The 27,583-nt window shown below is 49.0% G+C and overlaps 1 protein-coding gene across 1 annotated transcript; it reads left to right on the top strand.

The window, feature by feature from the left end:
* Positions 1 to 1,081: 1,081 nt before the first annotated feature.
* Positions 1,082 to 17,330, top strand: SLC52A3 (solute carrier family 52 member 3). Its single transcript, XM_036826282.1, is given in 10 exon segments — positions 1,082 to 1,092; positions 11,552 to 12,164; positions 13,802 to 13,880; positions 13,883 to 14,181; positions 14,184 to 14,240; positions 14,243 to 14,302; positions 14,304 to 14,311; positions 16,369 to 16,492; positions 17,000 to 17,163; positions 17,165 to 17,330. Coding segments are annotated over 9 exon segments (1,404 nt in total). The 5' UTR covers positions 1,082 to 1,092; positions 11,552 to 11,597; the 3' UTR covers positions 17,211 to 17,330.
* Positions 17,331 to 27,583: the final 10,253 nt, after the last annotated feature.

Genomic DNA, 27,583 nt, shown 5'->3' with positions numbered 1-27,583 from the left:
TTCGAATCCTGACCCGCACTTACCAGCTATAGCACCTTGAGGGAGTCACTTAACCTCTTTGAGCCTCGGTTTCCCCATCTACAAAGTAGGGAATAAAAGTAGCACCTGCCTAGGATTATTGACAGATTTAATTGGATATGAACTATTACTATTTGGCAGAGTAGTATTTGTCAGTGGATATCAGAGACTACCTCTGCCAGACTCTTGACTTCTCTGGGCCTCCGGTTCCTCATTCGTAAAATGGGGATAGTAGCTGTATCTCCCCCAAAAGCCTGTGGTAGGGCTTCCCTGGTGGCACAGTGGTTAAGAATCCTCCTGCCAATGCAGGGGACACAGGTTCGAGCCCTGGTCCGGGAAGATCCCACATGCCGCGGAGCAACTAAGCCCACGGGCCACAACTACCGAGCCTGTGCTCTAGAGCTCGCGAGCCACAACTACTGAGGCCACGTGCCACAACTACTGAAGCCCGCGCGCCAGGAACCTGTGCTGCACAACAAGAGAAGTCACCACAATGACAAGCCCGCGCACCGCAACTATAGAAAGCCCACGTGCAGCAACGAAGACCCAACGCAGCCAAAAATAAATAAATAATAAATAATAAATTTTTTTAAAAGTCTGTGGTAGATTAAACGTATTAATGCACGTCAAGCTCAGGGCCTGGCACGGGTCCGCTCAGCACACACTGGCTGTTTTGACTTCTGCTCTACAAGGAGGGCGTTATTATTATCCCCACTTTCCAAGTGACTTATTTAAGCACAACTATTTGAACCAAGAGTTTCTGCTCCAGGGGGCGCCATTCCTGCACGAAGGGAATTACGGTGGCCCGAAGGTGGGGCCGGAGCCAATGCCTGGGCAGCCCTTTTGTCTTCTGGGGGTTAAAGCGCTGGGTAATGAGCCCTTTATTGTTAAGTTGAATCATCAGGATCCTCTGGACTGGGCTGCTTGGGCTGATTCAGACACACAGTTAGGCTCTCGGTCAGCCCCGCCCACCCTGCCCCCGCCTTTGCCCCTCCTTGGGGCGGGGACAGGTTAATACTAACCGGCTGCCTCTGGCCCCTCCCATGCAGAGCCACTTGGGAACAGGACCAGCAGGTAAGCCCGCCGAGCTGGGCGGCTCAGGCCTGTAAGTGCACAGCTGCAAGTACCAGGGGCCAGTCTAGTCTGGGGACAGCAGGTGGCCCATGGCCTTTCCCCTGGCCGTGGGGAAAGGAAATTTCAGCTGCTGGGTTGGAGGCGGAGGGATAGCGGGGAAGAAGGGCCTCCTCCTCCGCTGGCCCGCAGGTCCAGCTGGAGTTGGGGCACCCTGAGCCGGCTGGGTGGACTCCAGACCCCTCCTCCCCAGGCCAAAAGACTGCACCCCCCCTGACCTCTACCCGGCTGCATCTCCACGCCAATGGGACAGCTGTTCCTACCAGGTGGGGGCCGGAATCTCACCAGCCTGGCACGGAGACCAAGGGTTGGGATGGGCACTGAGGGGAGAGGAACCCAGCCAAGGTCAGCCCCTTGGGAGGCCTGAAGCCCTTCCAGGCCCTGGGAGAGGCGAGGGGGAGAAAGGGAACTCAGTCCCCACTGGCTGGCTGGGCTCCCGTTATCTCCTTGCTTCCTCCCTGGCAGCCAAGCCCTAAAAGCCTGGGCATCCTCAGACCCTTTGGAGACACAAAGACCCAGAGAAGGTAAGCATCTGGCTTGAGGATGCACAGCCAAGCGAGCACAGGCCTGGTTGACCAGGGGTTGGACAAGGTGCGGGCAAGCACTGCTTCCTCTCTGGGCCTGGTTTCCCCACACCTGTGAGATGGGAACGTTGAGATGGGATGAGGCCCAGGGTAACGCCAAGCTTATGGCGAGGAGAGGTGAAGCCCTCTTGATACACGTGGATGTGAGCCACGAGGGCGGTGGCTTACCTGGGCCGGGCCTCCAGCACACACAGACTCTCCCCTCTGCTTCTACCTCCTGTTCATCTCAGCCCGTCCTTTTGCCCTGCCTCTGTGCCTCTGTCTTCCTGCCCATTTCTGATTCTAGCTTTTGGTTCTTTGTGTCCCTCTGTGTCTCAGTCTCTGTCTATATCTCCCCATCTCTTCGTCTAGGTTTTTTGTTTTTGCCCCTCTCTGTCTCCCTGTTCTGTCCACTCAAAGCCATCTTGCTCCTGCCTGGACCACATCCCCACCCCTCTAGTCTTACTAGGAGCCTGGAACCTGGGACAACATTGACTCAGACCCTTGTCTGGGAGCAGTGTGTGGCCAGTGCCCATGCCGTCACCTGGCACTGCCCGGGCTGCCCTGGCCGACTTAACCCACATGGTTGAGGCAGGCTCGATCAGGTGGTCCAGCCCTTAGCAAACCAGGTGGCCATCTGGACACTGGGAGAGAGGACAGGGCCGGACTCACGTGGGAGAGAGCAGCACTCGTGGGAGAGAGCAGCACTCGGCAGATAGACACATAAACTGCCGTCCCCAAGCTGATGCCCAGTGATGCTGTAAAGGGAGAAAGCAGAGAGCGGGACAGAGTGCAGGGTTGGAGGCTCGGGCTCTGATGGGCAAGGCTGGACAAGGCCCTTCCTGCCTGGTTGGGGAGGAGATGGCCCAGCCCACACACTGAGAGTGTGCTGGCCCCTCACCCCCTACTCCCTTCACTCCCTTGGGCCTGGGACTCAGCTTTCCATGCAAGAATGTGAAGGAAAGAGACACCTTTGCCTGAGGCTGTCCTTCTGGCTTCCCTGTGTGTTTGCCTATCTGTTGTGGGAGCATCTCAAGTGTCTCACTCAAAGCCTTAGGTTTCTGGTCTCCCACAGTCACTGAAGGGGCCCGGGAAACAGATATGTCTTGGAGCCTCTCCCAGGTTCTCCAGGGCCTGAACCCCATTTCTCCCTTTCCCAGCCCAAGTGCTGGGGAGGCTGGAGGTGAGTGGAGAGGGGTCCTGCTCAGCTTGGCCCCTGCAGCAGCTTCCTAACCCCCTCACCCACAGGGCCCTGCTCAGGCTGGTTAATGGGGCTGGGTCCACAGTCAGATATGCCTGGGCTCAAACCTCAGCTCCCAGATGACCAGCTGTGTGACCTCGGGCAAGTGACTTTCCCTCTCTGAGCCTCAGTTTCCTCATCTCTTAAATGGAGACAATTATAATGCTTGTCCCAGGATTGTTGAGAGGATTTGATGGATAGTGTGTGTGAAGTGCTTAGCGCCAGGCCTGCAAGACAAGCAGCAAGAAATAGCAGCCATTGTTGTAGTTGTTGTTACTGTTATTGTTTTTATCTTTTCTGCCTGGAGAACTGCACCAGCTTCCTAATGGGTTAATAGGTTTCACTCCTTCTTCTACCCTGGCCCCCCATTATTCTCCTCACAACAGCCAGTATGATTCTGTTAAAAATGAAATTAGAGCTGGTCCCACCTCTGTCCAGCAATGGAGATTTTAGCTCAGAGAATACCCCCGGACTCTTGCCTACAGGGCCCTACATGACCTGCCCGTTCCTCCCCACGGGAACTGCGGTAGCCACGCTGGCCTCCTGGCTGTTCTTCCAACACCAATACCTGTGTCTGGCTGGGACAAGACAGGTGAGGCCCCGCCCCAGGGCCTTTGCAATTGCTGCGCCCTCCCCCACCACCACTCCTTCCCCTGACATGGCTCACTCCCAGGCTTCCTTCAAGTTCCCTCTGACAACCCCATTTACGATTGCAGCCACCCTTCCCGATTGCCTGCTCCCCCGGCCAGCTTCTTCCCTCCACAGCCCTATCACCAGCTGACTTGCTCTGTGTTCCTACTTTGCTTAGTGATTGTTTCTTCCCACACTTTCCTGAGAGCAGAGATTGTGTCCAGCACACACCAAGTATCCAATAAGTACTGGATAAATGAATGAACAAGAACTGCAAGGTCACTGTAGAAAAAACAGATAACAGAGATGTGCACTTTTAAACAATATCCCCAACACACTCTGAGTCACTCCTTAGATCTCTGAAGAAACGAGGCCTCTGCACAGGCAAGTCCCTCTGCCTAGGACATCCCCCATCCACTGCCATTGATGGCTGTGTCACCGGGGTCCAGGAGCACATGCACTTGGCGTGGCTGGCTGGGAGTAAGCCAAGGCAGGGGAACCATAAAGGAGATGGGTCATGCTGGACCATACACCACTGTGACTTTTTTCCAGATGAAGAAACAGAGACTTGCAGAGCCAAATCAGTTCCCTCGCAGCTGTGGTGGCACCTTCCTAAGGACCCAGAGAAAGCTCTGTGGGCCGTGGGGATTTAGGCTCTCAGTGCATGGGACCCATTGCACATAAATGAAATTCAGTTTCCTTACCTCCCCTGTCTGCCCTCTTCTCCCCATTAAGTCCACTGTTCCAGCCACACTGGCCTAGGCTCATTCCTGCCCCAGGACCTTTGCACAAGCTGTTCCCTCTGCCTATATGTTCTTTGGGGTATTTTTATGATTTTTTTTTTAATTTAAAAAATATTTAAACATTTGATCCAGCTAAAATTGATATTTTTTTTTGGTGGGGGTGGGGGCTGAGTAAGAATAAGAAAGAGGTCCAGCTTTATTTATTTTTCCTAAATGACTACCCAATAGAAGTCTTATTTTCTAACTGGTTCTATTCAGGAAAACTACATATTTGTAAATGTGTAACTGGCCACCTTGCTGACCTCATAGTTGAATAGCTGTTCAAGTGAAAAAAGGTAACCATCTTCTGCAAATTTGCTTCCTCCCTTTAATTATTTACTTATTCCTTAAGAGACATAGGCATATGCCTATCATATCATTTATTGCATATCATATTTATTGGCATATCATTTATTGCCTCTTCTATATTCTTGTTTATTTTTTACCTTCTTCTGCTCTCAAGTCCTGGAACAATGAGTCAAAACCCCACCATTTACTGTGCTTCTGTCCTTTTCTCCCAGCATTTCTGAGGCTTCTGGAGAATGTTATTCAGAATATAGATATTCATTACTGTTCTGACTCGATTATGAATTTGTCTTTATCAATATGAAATGACTCTGGGTCTCAGTTCCTACTTTTGACTTTTGCCATCAAATTCCATATTGAGAGCTACCTCTCCCTCCCTCTCCCCCACCCTCTGCATTTTTCTGGAAGACCTTTGCCCCCACATTTACTCCTAACCTTTTCCTTTTGGTATCTCTTTAAGGTGTGTCTCAACAACTAATTTTGTTTGATTTTGGTTTTTGATCAGATCCTAGTTGTGGCAGGACCTGAGTTTCTGAGTCGGGGCTTTGATAGTAAAGGAGATAAATGTACTCATTAGTTTTTGGCTACTATTGTAACCAGAAGTGGGGTCCAGCTGCTCGCAGCTCAAAAGCCAATAAAGAGGCAAGGTTGGTGGAAAGGAAAGTTTGCTTTATTTTGGATGCCAGCAACCGGGGTGGTGGGGGTGGCAGGCAGATGCCTGTCCAAAGGCCGACGTCCCCCCCCCCCTCCCCCGCCGCCCCGACAATCAGGGGAAAAGTGCTTTTACAGACAGAGGGAGGGGGCTACATGCAGAAACAGCATAGTCAGCTCTGACAGTCATCTTGAAATTGATCATCAGTGGTCTGACCAGTGTCATCCTGATTAAGTACAATTAATCTTTAGTTCCAGGGTTGGTTTGTTTCCATTTCTTGAGGCCAGTTCTCGGAATTGTGGCAGCTTATGTCAGGGCTACATCCTGATCATCATGCAGTTAACTTCTCCACCTGGTGGGGGTTTCATTATCTATAAGACTGCTCATAGAATATGGCTCAGAATATTATCTATAGCCCTTTGAGAAGGAAATAAAGGTCCTTGACTATGCTTAATGGCTAAACTATTATTATTTAGTTTTGTTGGACTGTTTTCCTTTGTTTCTGCATTTTCTCACTTCTCTGATTAAACTTATTCTTCGGCTAAAGTTTTTCCACAGACAAAAGGTAGGCTGAGGACCTGGGGGGCAAGGACCGTAGGGTCCTGCTCCATTTCACTATCACTGGTCAATATACATCCTTGAACATATATCTCCGTACACTTAGCCAGTGCTTTGCTAGTTATAAAATAAGAGTGGCTTAAGCAAGATAGAAACTTATTTATACCTTAACAACATTAAACAAGCAAAATGGTCCAATGGTAGACAGAACAGGGCTGGTGTGGCAGGTCTGGGCCACAAAGTCCTGAGGGGGTCTAGTCGCCATCTAGCCCCCATGTCATCTCCCATTGTGCAAAATGGCTGCTGGCGTTCTGGCTATCACATGTGAATTCTAGACAGCAGGATAAGGAAGAACAGAAGGACACACTCCCTTTAAGGAGACTTGCCAAGTCGCTTCCAACTTCATTGGCCTGGTCTTGATTGGATGGTCATGTCCAGCTACAAGGGAAGCTGGGAAATGTAGTCCTTTAGCTCAGTGGCCATTTGCCCAACCAAAAATCTGGTCTCAGTAATAACTAAGGAAGAAGGAAGAGTGGCCAGTGGGAAGCAGCTAGTAGCCTCAGCCTTGGAATATCATACAATGCTCTACCTTTTCTTTCCTTCTGTATTGTTTCACCAATCCTAGGCAGAACTCTACCTTAACTGACGTGGGTCAGCTTTTTTTCAGTGGGATTCTGCCTGCTTTATACCAGATCCTGGTCTCAGGTGGGAGTGGGCAGGCAGCACCTATTTCTGGGTCTACTTGGACAGCACTTTGGGCAGCCGAGAAGCTGCAATGAATTGCTGGCTTTTGAAAAAGGTCCTCTCCCTCTTCCACTCCACTGATCCTCCAGGGCGGGACAGCCCCTGTTTTGCAGCCATTGAGTTACCTGCCTTGGCCAAGGTAGGGTGGTGTATTGCCGGAAGCCTGCTTTCAGTTTCAAGGTTCGTTGGATTCGCTGGCAAAATAACCACTCGTCTCACACAACTGAACAGATTTAATTAATTTCTTTAATAGAAGATTATTTAACATAATTTCAATATACAGTCATTAGAAGGGGATGAATAAAAGTATTAGAGAGATATAACCAAGTATACATCACCAGATTGGGCCGACACTTTCATCCAGATTCAAACAGCAGCTGGGAAGTCCCGAGTAACAGCAATCTGAAGTCCCAGTTGGGAAGGGTCCTGGGCAGTGCGTCCACCCCACGGGTGAGACTTCAAATTGTAGTTCTGGGGGCTTCCGTTTATAATTCCAGGCCGCAAACTGATATCATCTGTATGCGCGCAAAAATGCAGCTCTGGTTCAATTGTAACAATGCTGTTGATTTTACCATGTGAGTCACAAGATTTTCCAGACCGCAGGGGACTGACCAGGTCCCCAGGGCTCAAGAAATTCCAAGACCCACTCCCTTTCTTATGGTAAGTGCTGCTTGACTAGTTAGTAACAATTGTGAAGTGTGTAAGCAGGCACGCAGTGCAGTCCAGGCAGGGTCACAAGTCAGTAAGAGGCCTACTTCTGCCTCTGAAGCCTGAACAAGACTACTTTACCAGTTTTCCCAGCAGGTGGGAAACCTTGCCTTTCCATCCAGTCCCAGCCACTGCACCCTCCCCTCTACCTGCAACTCTGCCTGCTTTGGCCCATGATGCATCTGGGTCCTGCAGCCCACACACCTCTTCCTTACACTTTTCTCTGGGCATAGCCCCTGTGGCTTTTCTGCTTGCATCCCTCACAGCACTGGACACAAAGTAGGTGCCTGATAATCCCTGGTTGATTGTTAAGGGGGAAGTGATGACAAAATTTTTCCATCAGGAATTATGTGTGTTGTGGTATCTAGAAGCGTGTTCAGGAAAATTGTGTGTTTTTAAATGCAACTGACATGTTTGCTGAAATCGTAATCATGATCGTTCACGTTTATTGAGCACTTACTATGTGTCAGGCATCATGCTAGCATTTTGCAAGTTCATGGTCCTAACAATTCTGATGTTGGTACTGGGACCCTCCCATTTTGCACAAGAGGAATCAGATAGCAGAGGTTAAGTTGTTTGCGCAGGGTTGAAGCTGCAGTTTGAGCCCAGGTGTCTGCCTCCAGGTGGCTGGAGTCAGTGCCCAGAGTCCAGGACTGAGGCCCAAGGTTGGATCCCAGCCCCCCCTTTGCCCCCAACTAGTTGGGGAGCCTGGGCAAGCCACATCTTGCTCTCAGAAATAAGGGCCAGGCTTGATCAGGGGTTGCAGTGTCTACCGGGCCCGGAGGGGCCCAGGCAGGTGCCCTAAGTTACAGAGGGCCAAGGGTGATTGTTGCCATGTGGGCACGTTGTCCTGGTGTGGTCTTCCAGAATATTCCCGAGAAGCCAGAAATCCTGAGTTTTGTATGCCACCTCCTTCCTGACTTGTGGATTTCAGTAACTAATTATTTACAACACGCCACACATCAAAATAATACATCTGCTGCTCGCCTGCGGCCAGTGAGTTACCAGTTTACAAATCCGGAGCTAGGTCATCTGTAAAGGCTCTTCTGCGGTCAAAATGCCAGATTCCAAAGCAGCCCCTGCCCCCCAGGGGCTTCAGTCTCCCCGGGAAATGTACCAGCATACACCCACACCAGGAAAACCCTAAATGGAGGGTCCTGGGTCCCAGGGCTGGGCAGCCAGAGGAGGTTTCCTGGGGGGTGGGGTCCTGCAGAAATCTGGGATATGGACGGGAGAGGGATGGTGCCCCAGGCAAGGAGCACTGCACAGGCAAAGGCAGAATATTGCCCTCTCTCCATGGGTCCTCTGGGCATGCCCACAACCAGGCCTGTCCTGAGCTGTTAGTGGTCCAGCTTCGCAGGTGAGGAAACGGAGCTTAGTGACTCACCTAAGGCTCCCAGACAGGAGGTGGTGAAGTGGGACTGAAAGCAGGTGGGGCTGCATTCTGCATTCTGCCCACCAGAGAGGAAGAGGTGGCAGCCCGAGGATTGGGCTCCCTCCAAGGAGGAAGGAGGAAGTCTGGAACTGGAGAGTCAGTTCTGTATGTGGGAACCTGGAGAGGAGCTTCCTGGGTGGGGCGTAGCCACAGGGCTGCCCCTGCGGGTTCTAGAAGAGAGACAAGGAGTTAAAGGCTGACCATGTGAATTGAGCAGAACCGAGATTAGCGTCTTGAGGAGAGGTAGGCGGAGCCAAGTGCTGCAGGGGACCCGCTCCAAATCCCATCACCAGCCTCAGGAGAGCCCCTACACCCCTGCAGACCCTACCCCTTTTCCCATCGGTAAAAGGAGGTAATTGGCCCAATCAACATCTCTTTCCAAAATGGTGCATGTGCCACCAGTATTTCAGGTGGTACCTCATGGGGAACTTTTTTTCCTTTATTAATTTTAATAGTCATATGTTAATTTTCATGCAAATTAGAAAAAAAAATAACTGTCACCAAACCTGGCGTTGCACCATACATAGCAATAACAGCTAACCCTTAGCTGTTACAAGTTTCTGTGCGGCAGGCACTGAGACAACACATGCTCATTAACACATTGCATCTCATTACAAACCATGAGGTTGATACTATCACTGCTCTCTATTTACAGAGGGGGGAATTGAGGCAGAGAAGCATGAGTTCAGTTGCCCAAAATCATCCAGTTAGTTAAGAGGCAGAGCTGTGTTCAAGTCCAGGCAGCTGGCTCCGGAGTCTCACTCAAAGCTGTAAACAAAGAATGTTGTCTGACATTCCAGCTCTACAAGGATCTAGTTGCAACCCACAGAAGTTGACCACCGACAGGGCTCCCTGGGGGGAATTCAGGATGGAAAAGCAGCATGAAGCATTCTGTTTTGGATATACAGCCCCTAGACAGTTAAGATGCATATCTAAGGAAGAATTTCAATGACCCAGAAATCTTGCATCTTCCCTTACATAGAAAAACACTAAAATCATTAACTTGAGCTATCTGGGTTTGTGTGTGTTTATGTGTGTGTGATTAGCAGTAATCTTTTACCAAGATGTATGCATGACTACATGTATTTCCCAGCCAAGAAATTCCTACATATCCTGGCTCCTCCCTTACCTCTCGGGAGCAGTTCCTCAGAGGCTATAGTCCTCAGTAAGACCCCTGAATAAAAACTGGAACTCACTGCCCTTATGTTGTGCGGTGCTGACTTTTTTTTTTTCACTTGACAAAGCCTCTCCAATATTTTTCCTTAGACTGAGGGTAACTGCACAGGTGGTATGACACAGGTAACTGGGAAGGTGGTAAACAGATCACAGAATGGTTCCAGGGGGGCTACAGTCAGGCGGTCTCCCAGGGCCTGTCCAGAGAGGGAGCTCTATAATTTGAGGAGAAAAACTCCAGACTGCAATTTTATATCAGATAACCTTATTTTTGTAACAGACAGTATGTTTTTTTTAATGTTTTTTTGACAATGATCCTGACTTTTTTTAATATTTATTTTATTTTTTTGTTTTGGCTGCATCGGGTCTTCATCGTGGGATGCGGCTTCTTCGTTGCAGCACGTGGGATCTTTTTGTTGTGGCACGCAGCCTCTTCGTTGCAGCATGTGGGCTTCTCTCTAGTTGTGGCGTGCGGGTTTTCTCTCTCTAGTTGAGGTGTGCGGGCTCAGTAGTTGCAGCGCGTGAGCTTAGTTGCCCCACGGCATGTGGGATCTTAGTTCCCCGACCAGGGATCGAACCCACATCCCCTGCGTTGGAAGGTGGATTCTTTACCACTGGACCACCAGGGAAGTCCCCAGATAGTATGTTTACATGGTTCACAAATCAAAGTTATATAAAAAGATCTATACTGAGGTGCTGCAAACATCCCAGCGGTTTCTGTGTGTCCTTCAAGGGCTGCTTTGTGCAAATACAAGCAAAGAGAACATATTCTTCCTCCTTTTCTCCTGTCTACCTACCTTGATGTTGTTCACTTATCAGCTCGGCCTCGAGGCCTGTCGTTATCCTATCAGCCAGTGAGCTCCCCTGCAGCCCTCTCCTTGTAACAGGTGTGTGCTATTCCAAGAGACAGCCATCCCTTCCACTAGCCCCTCTTCTGTGGGTAGCAGGGAGGTTGTCTCCCATATTTTGCTATTACCAACAAGGCCGCAAGAAATAATAACCTCGTACATACATCATTTTGTCCAGGGCAGGTAAACATTGGCTTTGGGACAATCTCACAGTGCGAAATGGCACCTTGGAGTCATTGTTAATTGACATTTCCCATGGTGAATGAAGGTAATCTTTTCATATGTCTAAGACTTATTTGTACTTTTTCCTCTGAACTGTTCATATCCTTTGTCTACTTCTCTGTTGGGTCTTTTTGTTCTTAATCTATAAAACTCTTTATACATTAGGAAGATAAATCTTCTGTCTGTGATTTACATTGCAGTATTTTCACCCAAGATGTCATCTGTCTTTTGATCTTGTTGTTGGTATTTTTTGGCATTTTTTTGCAGAGGCTGTTTTGTTTGTTAGTTTGCTTGCTTGCTTTTGTGTGTTCTAATATTTATGCAGTTGAATGTATCAAATTTTTCTTTTGTAGTCTCTGGATTTACAAGTCATGATTAGGAAAGCCTTCCCCACTGGAAGCTTACTTATAAGGGAATTTGTCCATGTGTTCTGCTAATAAAAAGCCACCTTGTTCACGGGGAGGGCCCAGAAGCACAGTCTTTCGCTAGATGGTGAACCTGACATTGCTCACCGAGTATTTTTCTCCATCAAACACTGCAGGCTGATCTGTGGAGGCAGCAGCCTCCGGCCCAGGGCAGACGTCACCATGGCCTTCCTGATACACCTGCTGGTCTGTACCTTCGGGATGGGCTCCTGGGTGGCCATCAACGGGCTCTGGGTAGAGCTGCCCCTGCTGGTAACGGAGCTGCCCGAGGGCTGGTACCTGCCCTCCTACCTCACAGTAATCATCCAGCTGGCCAACATTGGCCCCCTGCTGGTCACCCTACTCCATCACTTCCAACCCGGCTGCCTTTCTGAGGTGCCTATCATCTTCACTGTGCTGGGGGTGGGCACCATCGCCTGCACCCTCTTCGCCTTCCTCTGGAACGTCACCTCCTGGGTGCTGGGCAGCCACCACAGCATCGCCTTCCTGGTCCTCACCTTCTTCCTGGCCCTGGTGGACTGCACCTCCTCCGTCACCTTCCTGCCCTTCATGAGCAGGCTGCCCACCCACTACCTCACCACCTTCTTTGTGGGTGAAGGACTCAGCGGCCTCCTGCCTGCCCTGGTGGCTCTTGCCCAGGGCTCGGGTCTCACCACCTGTGTCAACATCACTGAGACATCAGACACCACCCCGATCCCTGAGACCACCAGGAACATGGACAGCCCACAGGTACCTGGCATTACCCAGAGCTGTTGCAGCTCTGTTCTTGGTCATAAGCAAGATCATACGGAGGGCTGGTGTCCCCAAGATGTTGGGTAGACCAGTGTTCTTGACCTGCCGCACTTAGATCACTGGGGGAGCTGCTGAGACATACCAGCGGGCACCCCCCTCACCCCCATCTCTGAAATCCTTGGGGTCAGATGTGTTTTGGAATCTGGAGTTTCAGATTTTGGAACACATTTACCCCAAGTCTGGGACAGGGCCTGTGACTCAGCAGTGCAGCACAGTGAGCCCCGCTGCCCACAGCCCGGGGCATTCATGCCCAGTAGGCAGACGAAGGCTGTAAAGAGACTCATATCCAGCTCAAGTGTTGCTGTCAACTGAGTCACAGAAAAATTCTGGCTTTTAGAGCTTTTCGGATTTCAGAATTGTAGATAAGGGATTGTAAACTTGTATGTATTCAAAATTCCCAGGTGTCGCTAATGTACAGCCAGGGCTGAGAACCATAGACTTTAGACGTTGCTTCAATACCTCGTGTTGTTACAACATCAAACTTCCTCACCGGGTATTGGACAATATATACATCTAACACTATCCAAACCACCGCAGTACAGCCATGGTTGCAAACCAGTGGCCTGGGCCACCATAGCCTGAAAGCATTTTTCTTTTTCGAGAGTTTGAATTAGTTGATAACATTTAAATTTTTTGAAATTTCACACACATAAATCTAGATGCATGACATCTCTTGGAAAAAAGTCGCCACAGGGCACCTTTGGGTGGGGCTGCTTTCCCGTCTCCAGCCAGCCCCTCCTCTGAACATGTATGTTGTGGTTACCAGCCCTGGAGGGCAGTAAGGGCGGGAAGCTGTAGCTTCCGGGTCAGAAAGAACCAAGTGCACTGGCTTCACCACATACTCCCCAGGACCCTCAGGTAAGACAAACCGTCCTGACACCCCTGTGCCCTCTAAAAGGAGGGGTAATGGACCCCACTGCACGGCGCCGTCAGAAGGCGCACACGAGCTGCTACATGCACACTGCTGCTGCCCAGTGAGCAATCAGTCAGTGTGAGCATTTATTATCCATCACTTACTTATTAATAATAATGCCTAATATTATTGTATACGGCAGACCTTGGAGATAATTGAGGGTTTGGTTCCAGATCACTGCAATAAAGCAAATTCACAATAAAGTGAGTCAGACAATTTTTTTTTGTTTTCCAGTGTATATAAAAGTTATGTTTACACTATAGCCTATTAAGTATGTAATAGCTATGTCTAAAACAAGTACATACCTTAATTAAAAAATACTTTATTGCTAAAAAATGCTAACCATCATCTGAGCCTTCAGCAGGTCGTAATCTTTTTGTTAGTGGAGGGTTTGAAATATTTCGAGAATTACCAAAATGTGACCCAGAGATACAAAGTGAACAAATGCTGTTGGGAAAATGGCACCAGTAGACTTGCTCGATGTAGGGTTGCCACAAAACTTCAGTTTGTATACACACACAAAAAATGCAATATCTGCGAAGTGTAACAAAGTGAAGCACAATAAAGCAAGGTGTGCCTGTATTGTCATCATTAATTGTGTTGTTACCTGTACCCTGACATCACCCAGGGATCCGACTGACCCTTGTTTTGTCTTTCCCAGGGAGCTAGCAGCACTTTGGTGTCTGAGCTCGCTAGGACGGCACCCTCCGTGGTCCATCTGGAAAGCCACTACCTCCCCGCACCTTCTCGCCCTTGGTCTTCTTCCTCCTGTCTCCTCTCATGATGGCCTGCTGCCTCATTGCTTTCTTTTTCCTCCAAGCGTCAACCCAGGCGCTGGGAGCTTCCATAGAAGACTCCTCACCTCTCAGTCAACCCTCCCACTCCATCCGGCCGCAGGAAGGGAAGGACCTGGCCCCCCAGGCCCGGAGGACAGCGGCAAGGGCCAGGATCCTCTGGAGGAGGAAGACAGCCCCCCGGCACCTGGCCCACCTGACCTTCATCTACATCCTGGTGGCCTTTGTGAACGCGCTCACCAACGGCGGTGCTACCCTCCGTGCAGACCTAACTCCTGCCTGTCCTATGGGCCTGTGGCCTACCACCCTGTCCGCTCACCCTCAGCTCCATGGCCAACCCTCTCGCCTGCTTCCTCTCCATGTTTCTGACCTAACAGGTCTAACACCCCCACCTGGCCCTGGAGAACTCTGGTTGGGGGCACACTTCATGTCAGAACCCAGAATCCCACACCCACCTATCAGGCTGGATGTGTAGTGGTTAAGAATATGGTTTCTGGGGCTCAACTGCCTGGGTTCAAATCCCCGGCTCTGCCACTTACTAGCTTTGTGGACACTGGACAAGTCACTCCACCTCTCTGTGCCTCAGGAATCTAAAAAATGGGGATAATAATTGATCTTCTTCCTAGGTTGCTGAGAGCATAAGACGAGCTAATTTCGTAAAGCTTTTAGAGCAGTGGCTCATGTCAGGTCCACCGTCACCGCCATTGGCCCATGTAGAGGAGCAAGCAGGAATTGAGTTTCCCATTTACAAATGGAAACCCTGAGGCTTGGAGAAAGGGTCTGCCGTGGTCTAATTCCCAGGATTTCAGCCCTGCCCTCCTGCCTCCAGCCCATGTCAGCTCCCTTACAGCTGCAGTTCTAGAAGAATGGCTGGGCAAATTGATAAAATGCAGATTGAGCCAGCCTAGATTTCAATTTTTTTTTAATATAAATATTTACTTATTTATGGCTGTGTTGGGTCTTCGTTGCTGTGCGCGGGCTTTCTCTAGTTGCGGCGAAGCGGGGGCTGCTCTTCGTTGCAATGCGCGGGCTTCTCATTGCAGTGGCTTCTCTTGTTGCGGAGCACGGGCTCTAGGCGCGCGGGCTTCAGTAGTTGCGGCACACGGGCTCAGCAGTTGTGGCTCACGGGCTCTAGAGCACAGGCTCAGTAGTTGTGGCGCACGTGCTTAGTTGCTCCGCGGCATGTGGGATCTTCCCGGACCAGGGCTCGAACCCATGTCCCCTGCATTGGCAGGCAGATTCTTAACCACTGTGCCATCAGGGAAGTCCCAATTTCAAATTTTAATAAGCAACCTAAGTGGTTCTGATGCAGGGACTTCGGATCTGCACAGGAGAAACACCCACCTTGGGATCATGAAACTTTAGGTCTCCCTGCCTCCCACGTGCTCCTCTGCCCTGCCTGGGCTCACAGCCTCTCAGCCCTGCCCACCCCCCACCCCCCAGCCCGGGAAGGAGGAGTAATGAGGACAGGAGAGCTGGACAGAAGATGTCACTTTGCCAGAAAGCTGATTTTTCTCCCTTGAGGTTTAAAAACTGTGGAGGGAAGCTGGAGATTTCTGAGGGAGCAGGCCAGAGGCCACAGACCTGTGGACACTGAGACGCCCAGAATGTTAGAAATACAGAGTCTGAGAGTCCCAGAATTCAAGAATCTTGGAGCAGAACGAGTCCTTAGAGGCAGGGCAGCCCCTCCACTCTCACCTAGGGGTGCATACCTGTCAGTGTTCTGAAGAATGTGGCCAGGGAGACCCCAGGGAAAAGGCCTCAAGTGAAGGATGGTGTCCTCAGTGGTCAGACCGAGGGCCTACATGGAAGGCCACCAGTGTAGTGCATTTAAGTCAGCCACCAGGACCCCCAGATCATGCAAACCTCACGTTGTAGACAAGGTAGCTGAGGCTGGAGGGAGAAGGGTCACCCGAGGTCGCACAGCGCACCCTGCAGTGCCAGTGCCATGATCCAAGCCTCCTGCTCATCAGCGCGGCTTCCTGGCTGGGCTGGGGAGTATCGCAGGAGGAAGTGGCAGCAGATGGTACCAGGTGGGCCCACAGCCGGGGCCAGGCCCTGCACACTCTGCTCCCCAGCCCCACAAGACTCATTACGCAGGTGAGGAAACTGAGGCTTAAGGACCAGTCCTGCAGGTGGAACTGGGATTTGAACCAGGCTCATGTAGCACTAGAGTCTGTTCTGTTTTTTCCTGCTGGGATTGCTAGGTGCTGCCGTTAACACTCAGGATGACTTAGGGCCAGCCTTGACCCCAGGAACGTCGCTGACCCACTTGAACTGGGTAGCCTGGAAGTTTCCACGTGGGTCTAACCTCTAAGCCTGGAGACGCTGACCCCTCCGTGTGGCCCCCTGGAGCTGGGCAGGGTGGGGGGGGTAGGGACAGAGGTCAGGCTACTCACCTCCTCCATTCACCCCCTCCCCCGCTCTGTCCTAGGTCTCTGCCATTCCTGGGGGTCCTTACAGCGCTCGGGACCGGCTTTGGGGCCTACAACATGGCCATGGCCGTGATGAGCCCCTGCCCCCTCATGCAGGGCCACTGGGGTGGAGAAGTCCTCATCGTAAGTATCTGGCCTGTGGAGCTGTCCGCCTCCCACCCCACAGCTAGCCAAGGCCTGGGAGGTCGAGAGTATAGCCCCTTCTATTGACCAAAGTCTTCGTGGTTACTCACTCAGGAAGCCCAAGGTTGGGGGGAGGGGGAGGGATGCTTCTCATTTGGGAATAGAGGCTTAAGAAGGTGAGCTGACTGGTCCAAGGTGACAGTCCATCTTCTCCCCTGAATGCCACACTCTTTCCACTATGTGTATGTCAGCGTGGCCTTCTCTTAGTTGCCCTTGACTTGATCATGAGACAGAAAAGCTATTGGGCTCTCCTTTGTCCTTGGGGAGGTCAACTCAGGGGGCCCCATTAGTCCAGCAGAGTCACCCCCAAAAGGCTCTCCTTGAACTTAGAGGTTATTCCATGGGGTCCCCTTAGCCCTGTTAGGTCACCCTAGAAGCGCCCTTCGCCCCTGGGGCTCGCCCCAAAGTTACCTTCACTGCTGAGTCTCTCCCAACCAATCCCCGCAGGTGGCTTCGTGGGTGCTGTTCATTGGCTGTCTGAGCTATGTCAAGGTGATGCTGGGCGTGATCCTGCGTGACCGTAGCCGCAGCGCCCTCTTGTGGTGCGGGGCGGCGGTGCAGCTGGGCTCGCTCCTCGGAGCGCTTATCATGTTCCCACTGGTCAACGTGTTGAGCTTTCTCTTCCGCTGACTTCTGCAGCCTGCAGTGCTCCACCTAGGCCAACTGAAGTGGCGTGGTCCATCATAAGGCCCCGCCCCCATTACTAACACCCGGAAACTGGGACCCCTCGAGGCAAGGCGTGTGCCCAAGGTCACAGAGCCAGTTGTAGGGAGCTGGGAGGCAGAGCTTTTTTTTTTTTTTTTTTTTTTTTTTTTTTTTTTTTTCAGAGCTTTTAACTGATCTGCAGCACCCAGCTGGAGGATGTTAGAAGCGGAACAGCTGGGAGGTTGAGCTGCCCTTTATAAGCTATGTGACCTTGGGGAAGTCACTTGATTGCTCTATCCCTCTGTTTCTTCATCCATAAAATGGGGATTATAATAAATAGCACCTACTTCATAGGTGTGGCACAGGGATAAAATGCAGAAGCACCCAGCACATCCTGATCTGACGCCCAACAGTAATAACAGGAGTGACAATCTACAAAGCCTAGAAGTGGCCAGAGGCGTTGAGAGATGACCCCTTCCCCATATCCTTTTTCCCCCTATCGTTTCAGAGAAGCTTCTAGAAGACAGATGGCTAACAGTAGAATCTCAGGCACCTTGGCTTCCCAATTCCCAGTATGGAGGAACATTGCACCCCATGCACCCCTTCCTGTCACCCCCTGCTGACCCAGTAAGGCCCACTCCTTGGAGATTAAGTGACCTCCTAAGAGGCAGAGAGAGGATTGGGGCGGAGGGGCCACAGCAAGACTTTGAACGTGAGTCCCCCCACCCCATTCACTGGCCGACACTGAACTGGGAGGCAGTCCTCTGAACTGGGGGGAGGAGGAGAGTGGGGAAGAGTATGTTAGCTACCTGATAGTTTTTTGGTTTTACTTTTTGTTTTTCTTTTTTTAAATAAAGACATTCCCTGCTTTTACACTAAGGTCAGCCTTCCAAGAAAAAGTCCAGCATGAACATTAAAAAAAAAGTTTCAATATAATCAGCTTTCAGTTGGTTCTAAGGTCAAGGCCGAGCTCAGAAATAAACAGAATCAAGGGCTTAGAGAATGTCTGGTCCTGGGACTTCTTTTCTTTAGAGGTTTGTTTTGTTTGTTTGCCACCACCCTTCCTTTTTAATTTTGAATAGATAATATAGTCACATGTTTCAAAAATCAGAAAATATAAAATGATGTTCAGCAAAAAAATTCCATCCCTGTCCACTCCCCCCTCTGCCCAGTTCCCCTTAACACATACATGAGCACTTTTATTTGTTCCCTGTTTACTCTTCCAGAGATTATGCAAATGTAAGCAAATTCAAATATAGAGCCTTTTTACATAAAAAGTAGTAAACTACTGTGTACTTTGCACTTTCAAGCAACAGTGAAAATGCGGAGAGCCGTCTTCTTCTTTGTCGTGACTGCATAGTATTCCACTGTGTGGAGGTGCCAGATTTGTTCAACCAGCCCTCCGTAGAAAGACATTTGAAGGTGTTGGAGACAAAATTAAACACTAAATCTCCCACCAACCCCAAAAACCTCTCCACAAAAGTAGAAAAGAAAGAAAATAGTTTTACTATTGAATATATGTTCAACCTGATTGTGGGGCACATCACAGACAGTCTGCTAAAGAGATTGCACAGGCGGAAAGAAACTCTACCCTTCTGTATAATCCAGCAGACACAACCTATTACATCAGGTTCTCAAATGATAACCTCAAGAGAAGTAGATAACACCGTTTGTCATCCTGAACTCAGCTAGTGATTGGGGTGGCTCTCTGTGTTAGCTAATTGTCCTTAACCACAGGAAAGAAGAACTCATATCTTTATGAAAGGAGGTGGCTTGGCAACTTGGAGCCAAACCCTGAGTTAAGCTCCTACACTCCAGAGACTGGGTGATAGGGGTGTGGCTTCCTGATATTTACATTGCAGAGGGTTCCCTTGAGAAAAACATTCCTGGGTGGTAAAACTGGCAAGAGGTTCATTCAGCTTTTTTAAAAGCCTCACATACATGCAAAAAGGAGCAGAGAAAGAATTTACGTTTTCTAAGGTAAATGCTCTTAAGAAAAGGGAGTGGGGATGTCTCTTTCCCTTTTTGGCACCAGAAAGAAATGTTTTTATTTGTATTTGCCCTTACAAGGGCATTTGGGTTGTTTTCAGTCGTTCTCTCCCAGAAAAGATATTGGAGTAGGTAATGAGCAAGAAGACCATCTCTCTGTACTGACGTGGGAAGATGGCTCCAAGATTAATTACACACACGGGAAGCAGATGCAGAAGAACATGTAGAGTGCGGTCCTAGCCATGCTAATACACTGTCAAGCACTAGGTGGGAGGGCAGGTGACTTGCTGTTTGGAAAAGGCACCTCCATCTGACAGCCCTCTCTATGGTTTTGCTTTCGCCCTCCTCCTTGGAAGTCTTTGTGACCTTGACAACCTTTTAGTTACCATGCACAAGTCAGCTGTCCTCCATCTCCTCCTCTGTACAATGGAGACAATAAAAGCCCCTCCCTCTCAGGGTTGTTGTGAGGGTTAATTAGCCCCACACCTGCAAACAGTGAGTGTTCAATAACTGTCATTAAAAAGCTTCCACTTTGAGAGAATATCTGCTATGGACCCTGGATGCCCCTTCCACCCCACCCCCACCCACCCCCTCCCTGAACTTAAGTCCAGTTGACCCACGTCACGTGATGTCTCTACAGTCCAACCAAGGAAGTTTCCCTGAAGAATGAGAGCGGGACTCTGGACTCTGCCTAGGGTTGGCAGCGGGTGGGCATCCCTGAGGACAACCCCGCTTCCCAAGCTGGTATCTCAAGGTGGTTGGAGGGAAGGAGGTAAAGCAAGAAGGAAGGGGCCTTCCGGGCAGCAGAAACTGCACTTGCAAAAGAGGTGGGGCAGGAGGCAGCAGGCCGCATTCAAGCACCTAAAAGGAGGCCAGGTTAGGGAGGCCAGGGGCAGGCACAGAGGCAAGGGCCTGAGAGGCCAAGGTTGTGTAGGGGTGGAGGGTTGTGTTGGCCTCTGTGGGTTTTGGCGGGGAGGTGGTGATATTGCAGGGAACCACAGCAGATACAAACAGACTTGGAAACTACTGCAGCCATCTGGGCAGAAAGGGCCCTGCACTGGTTGAGCCATGCAAAGGCCGGCTTATCACACAGACTGAAATATACAATTTGTCCTTTTTGGTCTCCTAAGAAATTTTCCTGGAAGTCAATGACTGATTGAGCAAAGGGACTCTAAATAAAAAGGACAGAACGACCCTCCTTCCACCCCGGGCCGTGGATGGGGGCTAAAGGGATCTGAGTACGGAGAGCATGTAGGGTCCCAGCCTCTGCCCCAAGAAACCAGAGCAAGAGGGGCTGCTCTGCTTTGAAGCTGGCCACCCAAACTCCCGAGTGGGGGTCCCCAGGAGACATTCCCTCCCACCATTTTGCTGGTAGTATACTCTGAGAAATGTCTAGAACTGTCTGGAAAACAGAGCCTGAAAAGTGGCACCTGGGGCAGGAGTCTCACAGGCCCCGGTGCTCTGGGGAGATTGACCTGGTCAGAGCTGCCCTAGGTTTAGGCAAGTCCAGCCAGCCTCTGTCCAAGAGCGCTGAACCCGAACCCAGCTTCCGCCCCGCCCTGTCATTTTCTGCAGTGGAGACACCCTGCAAACCACCTTCCAGAGAAACCGCAGAGAGCAGGGGGCATGGTGGTATGGTTTGATTTCATACCTCTAATGCTTTAGACAGATGGCATATGGGCCTCTGAGTGGGTCCCAGGTCCTGCAAATGGGGTCATGTGCGAGCAGTGGTCCTTGCTCTTCAGGGCTCCGAGCTCCATGAGGGAAGGCTTGCATCTGGACTGTTTATCCTGGACCCGCAGGCCTCAGCACCATGCCTTGCCCTGAGAAGGGCTCAGCAAATATTACTTAGTGGTGGGAAGAATGGCCTCTCCAAAGCTGTGCATGCCCTAATTCCTGAAACCTGTAAATATGTTACATTACACGGCAAAAGGGAGTTTACTGTTGGAATTAAGGTTACAGACCTAAAAATAGCAAGGTTATTTTGGATTTCTTGAGTGGGCCCAATCTAATCACATGAATCTTTAAAAAACAGAGAATCAGAAGAGATTCAGTTGAAGAAATGAGAAGAAAGATGCAGCACCATACACTACAACAGCAAAAAAACCCAAACAATCCTATTAAAAATGGACAAAGGACCTGAATATATGTTTTTCCGAAAAAGACACACACATGACCAACAGGTACATGAAGAGGTGTTCAACATCACTAATCATCAGGGAAATGCAAATTAAAACCACAATGAGATATCTACCACATGACTGTTATCAAAAAGACAAGAGTTAAGTGTGGGTGGGGATGTGGAGAAAGGGCAACCCTTGTGCACTGTTGGCAGGAGTGTAAATTCACGCAGCCACTATGGAGAACAGTATGGAGGTTCCTCAAAAAAATAAAGATAGAACTACCAGATGATCCAGCAATCGCACTTCTAGGTACATAACTGAAGGAAATAAAATAACTATCTCAAAGAGATATCTGCACCTTCATGTTTATTGCAGCATTGTTTACAATAGCCAAGACATGGAAACAACCTAAGTGTCCATCAACAGATGACTGGATAAAGAAATGTATTTTTATACACAGTGGAATAATAATCAGCTATAAAAAATAAAGAAATCCATGGGCTTCCCTGGTGGTGCAGTGATTGGGAGTCCGCCTGCCAGTGCAGGGGACACGGGTTCGAGCCCTGGTCCGGGAGGATCCCACATGCCGCAGAGCAGCTGGGCCCGTGCGCCACAACTACTGAGCCTGTGCTCTAGAGCCCACGAGCCACAACTACTGAGCCCACACGCTGCAACTACTGAAGCCCGAGTGCCTAGAGCCCGTGCTCCGCAACAAGAGAAGCCACCTCAATGAGAAGCCCGCGCACCGCCATGAAGAGTGGCCCCCGCTCGCCGCAACTAGAGAAAGCCCGAGTGCAGCAACGAAGACCCAATGTAGCCAAAAATAAATAAATAAAATAAATAAATTTAAAAATAAATAAAAAATAAAGAAGTCCTGCCATTTGTGATAATATGGATGGACCTTGAGGGACACTATGTTAAGTGCAGTAAGTCAGACAGAGAAAGGCAAATACTGTATATTCTCACTTATATGTGAAATCTTAAAAAAACTGAACTGATAGAAACAGAGTAGATTGGTGGTTGCCGGTGAAACCGTGCATCTCAGATTAGGACTTGAACCCACGTGCCAGGACTCGAACCCAGCCAAAACCCAGATTGGGACTTGAACCCACGGTCTTTTAACTGTGATCACACACCTGGTCTCAGGACCTAATGAAGCTCAGGTTCTTGATGTCTCATCACAGAATGAATTCAGTGAGAGACAAAGTGGTAGGTAAGAAGTGGATTTATTTAGAGAGAAACACACTCCATAGACAGAGCGTGGACCATCTCAGAAGGCGAGACAGCCCCAGGGTATGGGGTTGTCAGTTTTTATAGGGGTGGGTAATTTCATAGGCTAATGAGTGGGAGGAGTATTCCAGATATTTGGGAGAAGGGGTAGGGATTTCCAGGAATTTGGCCACCGCCCACTTTTTGACCTTTATGGTCAGCCTTGGAACGGTCATGGCACCTGTGGGTATGTCATTTAGCGTGCTGATGTGTATAAGCCTCAGCGTATACTGAGGCTTAAGGTCTAGTGGAAGTCTTGTCTGCCATCCTGGACCTAGTTGGTTCTAACCATTTATGTCTTGCCATATGGCTATGTCGTTCTTTTAAAGGTTGTGCCCTGCCCCCTTCCTTCCTGTTTCACCAGGGGCTGGGGAGTGGAGGAAATGAGGAAATGTTAGTCAAAGAGTACAAACTTCCAGTTACAAGATGAATAAGTCCTGGGGAAGTAATGTACAGCATGATGACTATAGTTAACAATAATACTGTATTGTATACTTGAGGACTTCCCTGGCAGTCCAGCGGTTAAGACTCCATGTTTCCAATGCTACGCGGTGCAGCAAAAACAAACAAACAAACCAAAAAAACTGTATTGGGACTTCCCTGGTGGTGCAGTGGATAAGAATCTGCCTGCCAATGCAAGGGACATGGGTTCGATCCCTGCTCCGCCAAGATCCCTCATGCCGCGGAGCAACTAAGCCCATGCACCACAACTACTGAGCCTGCACTCTAGAGCTCGCGTGCCACAACTACTGAAGCCCGCGCGACTAGAGCCCGAGTTCTGCAAAAGAAAAGCCACCGCAATGAGAAGTCCGCGCACCGCAACGAAGAGTAGCCCCCGCTCGCCGCAACTAGAGAAAGCCGGAGCGCAGCAACGAAGACCCAATGCAGCCAAAAATAAATAAATAAATTTATTTTTTTCAAAAACTGTATTATATGCTTGAAAATCACTAAGAGAGTAGATGTTAAATATTCTCACCACACACAAAATAGTAACTATTTGAGGTGATGAATGTGTTAAGTAACCTCATTGTGGTAACCATATATTATACATGTATCAGATCATCAGAATATACACCTTAAACTTACACAATGTTATATGTCAATTATATCTCAATAAAGCTGAAGAGAGAAAGAAAGAGAGGAACGGAGAAAGAAAGAAAGAGAGAGAGAAAGAAAGAGAGAGGGAGAGAGGAAGGAAGGAAGGGAGAGGAGAGAGGGAGAGAAAGGGAGAGGGGGAGGGAGGAGGAGAGAGAGGGAGGGAGGAAGGAAGGAAGGAAGAGAAAAGAGAAAGAAAGAAAGAGAGGAGAAAAAGAAAAAGAAAAAGAAAGAGAGAGAAAGAAGAGGGAAAAAAGGAGGAGGAAGGAAGGAAGGAAGAAAGGAAAGAAGGGAGGAAGGAAAAAACAAAGACTTGGCAGAAGTCAAGAGAGGTGCCAAGTGTCCTGGCTCTGAGATTCAGAAAAAACCCACATGCAAAGACCAAGAGAGGCCCTGAGGAGCCAAGCGCAGCCCTGGCTGACAGCCATCGAGGAAGCAGGAACCTGCAACTGCAAGGAACTTGATTCTGCCAGTGACCTGAATGGCACGGAAGCAGGTTCTCCCCCTGTGGACACCTTGATTTTAGCCCTGTGAGACCTGTTTCCGACTTCTAACTTAAGAATTGTGAGATAATAAATTGACATCGTTTTAAGCTGCTGTTTGAGGCAATTTGTTACAGCAGCAACAGAAAGCGGATACAGTGGTGTTCCCTCTCTTGTTCTCACAGCCCCTTTAAGCTTGTAAGATACATTCACGTGCATTATGACAGTCACCCCCAGAGTCCGACATCACACTGCAGATGTGGAAGCAGAGGTCCAGATGGGGAGTGACCGAGCCAGAGTGCCCCAGAAAATGGGCTGCAGAGACAGGGCACAGACACTGGCTCTGAATCTAGGGTTCTTTCTAATGAGCTGTTGGCATAAATACTGAGGTATCACACGTCAGCTTTATCCTGGAGGAAGGGGGTCCCAAGAACTTGGAAGCATAAAATCAGGACTGCTCTGAGGAGAGACCCACAGAGTCATCTGAAAGGGAATTGAGAGGCATTCCAACATGCTTCCTCGGGTTGGTCAGCACTGGAATCCCTGAAAAAGAAGCATCCACCATGTCTACCCCCACTCATGTCCACCATGGTGACCATTAACTTAGTGGCTATAAAGAGCTTCCCACTGCTGCCCTTCCTGGTGGGCCAGATGCCAGGGCACAGGGCCATTGCCAAGGGCCTCCACATGCCCTGGGCTCCTCCTGAGCCTTTACTGATTTAAATCTCACAGAAGCACTATGAAATACTTTCTATTATTATCAGTCCTATTTTGCACAGGAAGAAACTGAGGCACAGAAAGGTTAAGTTACATGAGGTCACATAGCCAGTGAGTGGCAGAACCAGGACCCAGAATGCCTAGGCTCTGTATTACATGATCTTTCTGTGTCAGCGACATGAGTCTCAAAGCACGTGAACTCGTCAGGAAAACCTTGGCTTCAGACGAGGAAACTGGGCCACAGAGAGATACAGCGCCTCCCGGGCTCATAGTCATCTGGTTTGAAATAGAAACAGAAAACTCCAATCCACCTGGCCCCAACTTCGTCACCATCCAACACACACACACACACACACACACACACACACACACACACATGCACACTCCAACTCCTCTGGAAGTGAGAAGAAGAAATTAGTGCTTTTGTAGGCAGGATGTGATTTACACCTGCAGAGACTAGTGGTATCCCTTTAAGAATGAGTAGCAGAGGCGCTAGAAGTTGCCAGAGTTTTGTCACATACAACGCCTTGAAATTCTGATTTTGCCATGGCATGGCCTTTCCTGATGCACTTCATGATGTTTATAGAGGTAAAACCTGGGGGAAGTGCCATGACAATTTTTGGTGTTTCCAGGACTCTGCCTTTCATTTGGAAACTGGTGGGTGATCAGCTGGCTTCTGGGTGTGCCTTAAGAAAGAAAGGCTGCTCTGTTACAACCTGCAATTTGGCCCAGACCCGTGTCTTCTCACAGGGCTCAGTGGTTAGAATGTAAGATTCGTAGCTTTCTCTCTTGATAGGAAAGATACTATTATTAAGAGAACAAAGATAAGCAACAAATAGCACTGCTAGTTGCTACAATGTCCATTCTCCTGTCTCTTTCATAGTCATAGAACCCCTGATTTTTTTAAGTTATTTATTTTTATTTTTTATTTATTTTTGGCTGCATTGGGTCTTTGTGGCTGCACACAAGCTTTCTCTAGTTGCAGTGAGCGGGGGCTACTCTTCGCTGTGGTGCGCAGGCTTCTCATTGCGGTGGCTTCTCTTGTTGCAGAGCACGGGGCTCTTCTAGGCATGTGGGCTTCAGTAGCTGCAGCACGCGGGCTCAGTAGTTGTGGCGCACAGGCTTAGTTGCTCTGCGGCATGTGGGATCTTCCCAGACCAGGGTTCAAACCCATGTCCCCTGCATTGGCAGGCAGATTCTTAACCCGTGCGTCACCAGGGAAGTCCATAGAACCCCTGATTTTAGCTGGGCACATAGTAGGCCAGAATAAAGGCCACATTTCCCAGGCTTCCTTGTGGCTGGGAATGACCACGTGACTAAGTTTAGACAAATGTTACAAGAATAACGCTTATAACTTCCAGGTTGTGTACTTAAAAGGCAGAGCAGGACCTCCAATCCCCATTTCCCCTTCCTGCTGGCAGAAATGCAGATGTGATGACTGGATCTGGAGCAGCTACCTTAGACCAAGAGGAGGAAGCCACAAGTTGAGAATAATACAGCAAGAATATAGAAGGAGGCTGAAACCATGATGATTGTGGAGCTACCATTCTGCCTGGAACCCAGATTTAACGTGACAGAGAAATAAATTTCCGTTTTTTAAGCGTCTACAATGTGGGGGACATTTTGTTACAGCAGTGGAATTCCCATATTTGTATATGTATGTTTCTCTATATGTGTGTGTGTGTGTGTGTGTGTATATATATATATATATATATATATATATATGCATACATACACTCACACGCTCACAGTCAGTCACACAGAAAGAGGAGAGGACCTGGAAAGATATATACTGAAATGTTAGCCTAGTTAATTCTGGAGGAAAGGATTTCTGGTGATTTCTTTTTTCTTCTTGACACTTTGCTGTAATCTGAATTTTTTTCTTTGAGCATGTGTTATTTCAAAACTTGACGAAAATAAAGAAAAGCCTAAAGAAAGGGAGCATCCTATAAATAGATCCTATTGTTTAAATCACCTTCATTTGCTTCATATGAGCCTTCATAGGTCACACACACACACACACACACGAACATAAGATTTTACAGAATATTTGGCTTTGTTTCCTGTGGGTTGTGGAACTTTTTTTCAGATGTTCTTTTTACTGAACAAAATGTCTTGGAGATGGTTCCATGTCCCTATGTGTAGGGTGGCCTCATTTCTTGTAACCAGCACAAAGCACTCCCTGGCTGGGCATGCCAGGTTTCCAGAAAAGCTCTGTTGATGGACCTCTGCAGTTTCCAATTTTAAGCTACTGAAAACAACACAGTGATGAAAGTCCTGAGACCTGCCTCTCTGCACTTGTGTGGAGTTTTGAAGCTTCTAATCTGGCTCCCCTGCTTATTCACTGTGTGACCTCAGGCAACATACCGTGCATCTCTGAGTCTCTATCTTCTCACCTGTAAAATACGGGAAATAACGAAGCTTGCTCCATAACATTATTGTGAGGATAATAACATCAAAAATTTATCACGTGCTTACTGCATGCCAGGCACTTTTCTAAGTGCTTCTCAAGAGTTAACTAATTTAATACTCACAACAGGGTGACATGAGGTAATGCTTAGACAGATGCCCTGAAAGTTTTCTAGAATCTTCCAGCTTTCAGACAACCACCATGAAATCCTCTGGCTAAATCTTCATGAGGAACCATTTCAGAGACTTCTTAGAGTTGGTGGTCAAAGAAGATTTTTGTATGATTTCAATCTTTTAAAATT

The sequence above is a fragment of the Balaenoptera musculus genome, chromosome 15 (genome assembly GCF_009873245.2).
Source record: "Balaenoptera musculus isolate JJ_BM4_2016_0621 chromosome 15, mBalMus1.pri.v3, whole genome shotgun sequence".
NCBI lineage: Eukaryota > Metazoa > Chordata > Mammalia > Artiodactyla > Balaenopteridae > Balaenoptera > Balaenoptera musculus.
Note: the sequence above shows the minus strand (reverse complement) of the source record. Positions and strands in the feature narration are given on the sequence as shown.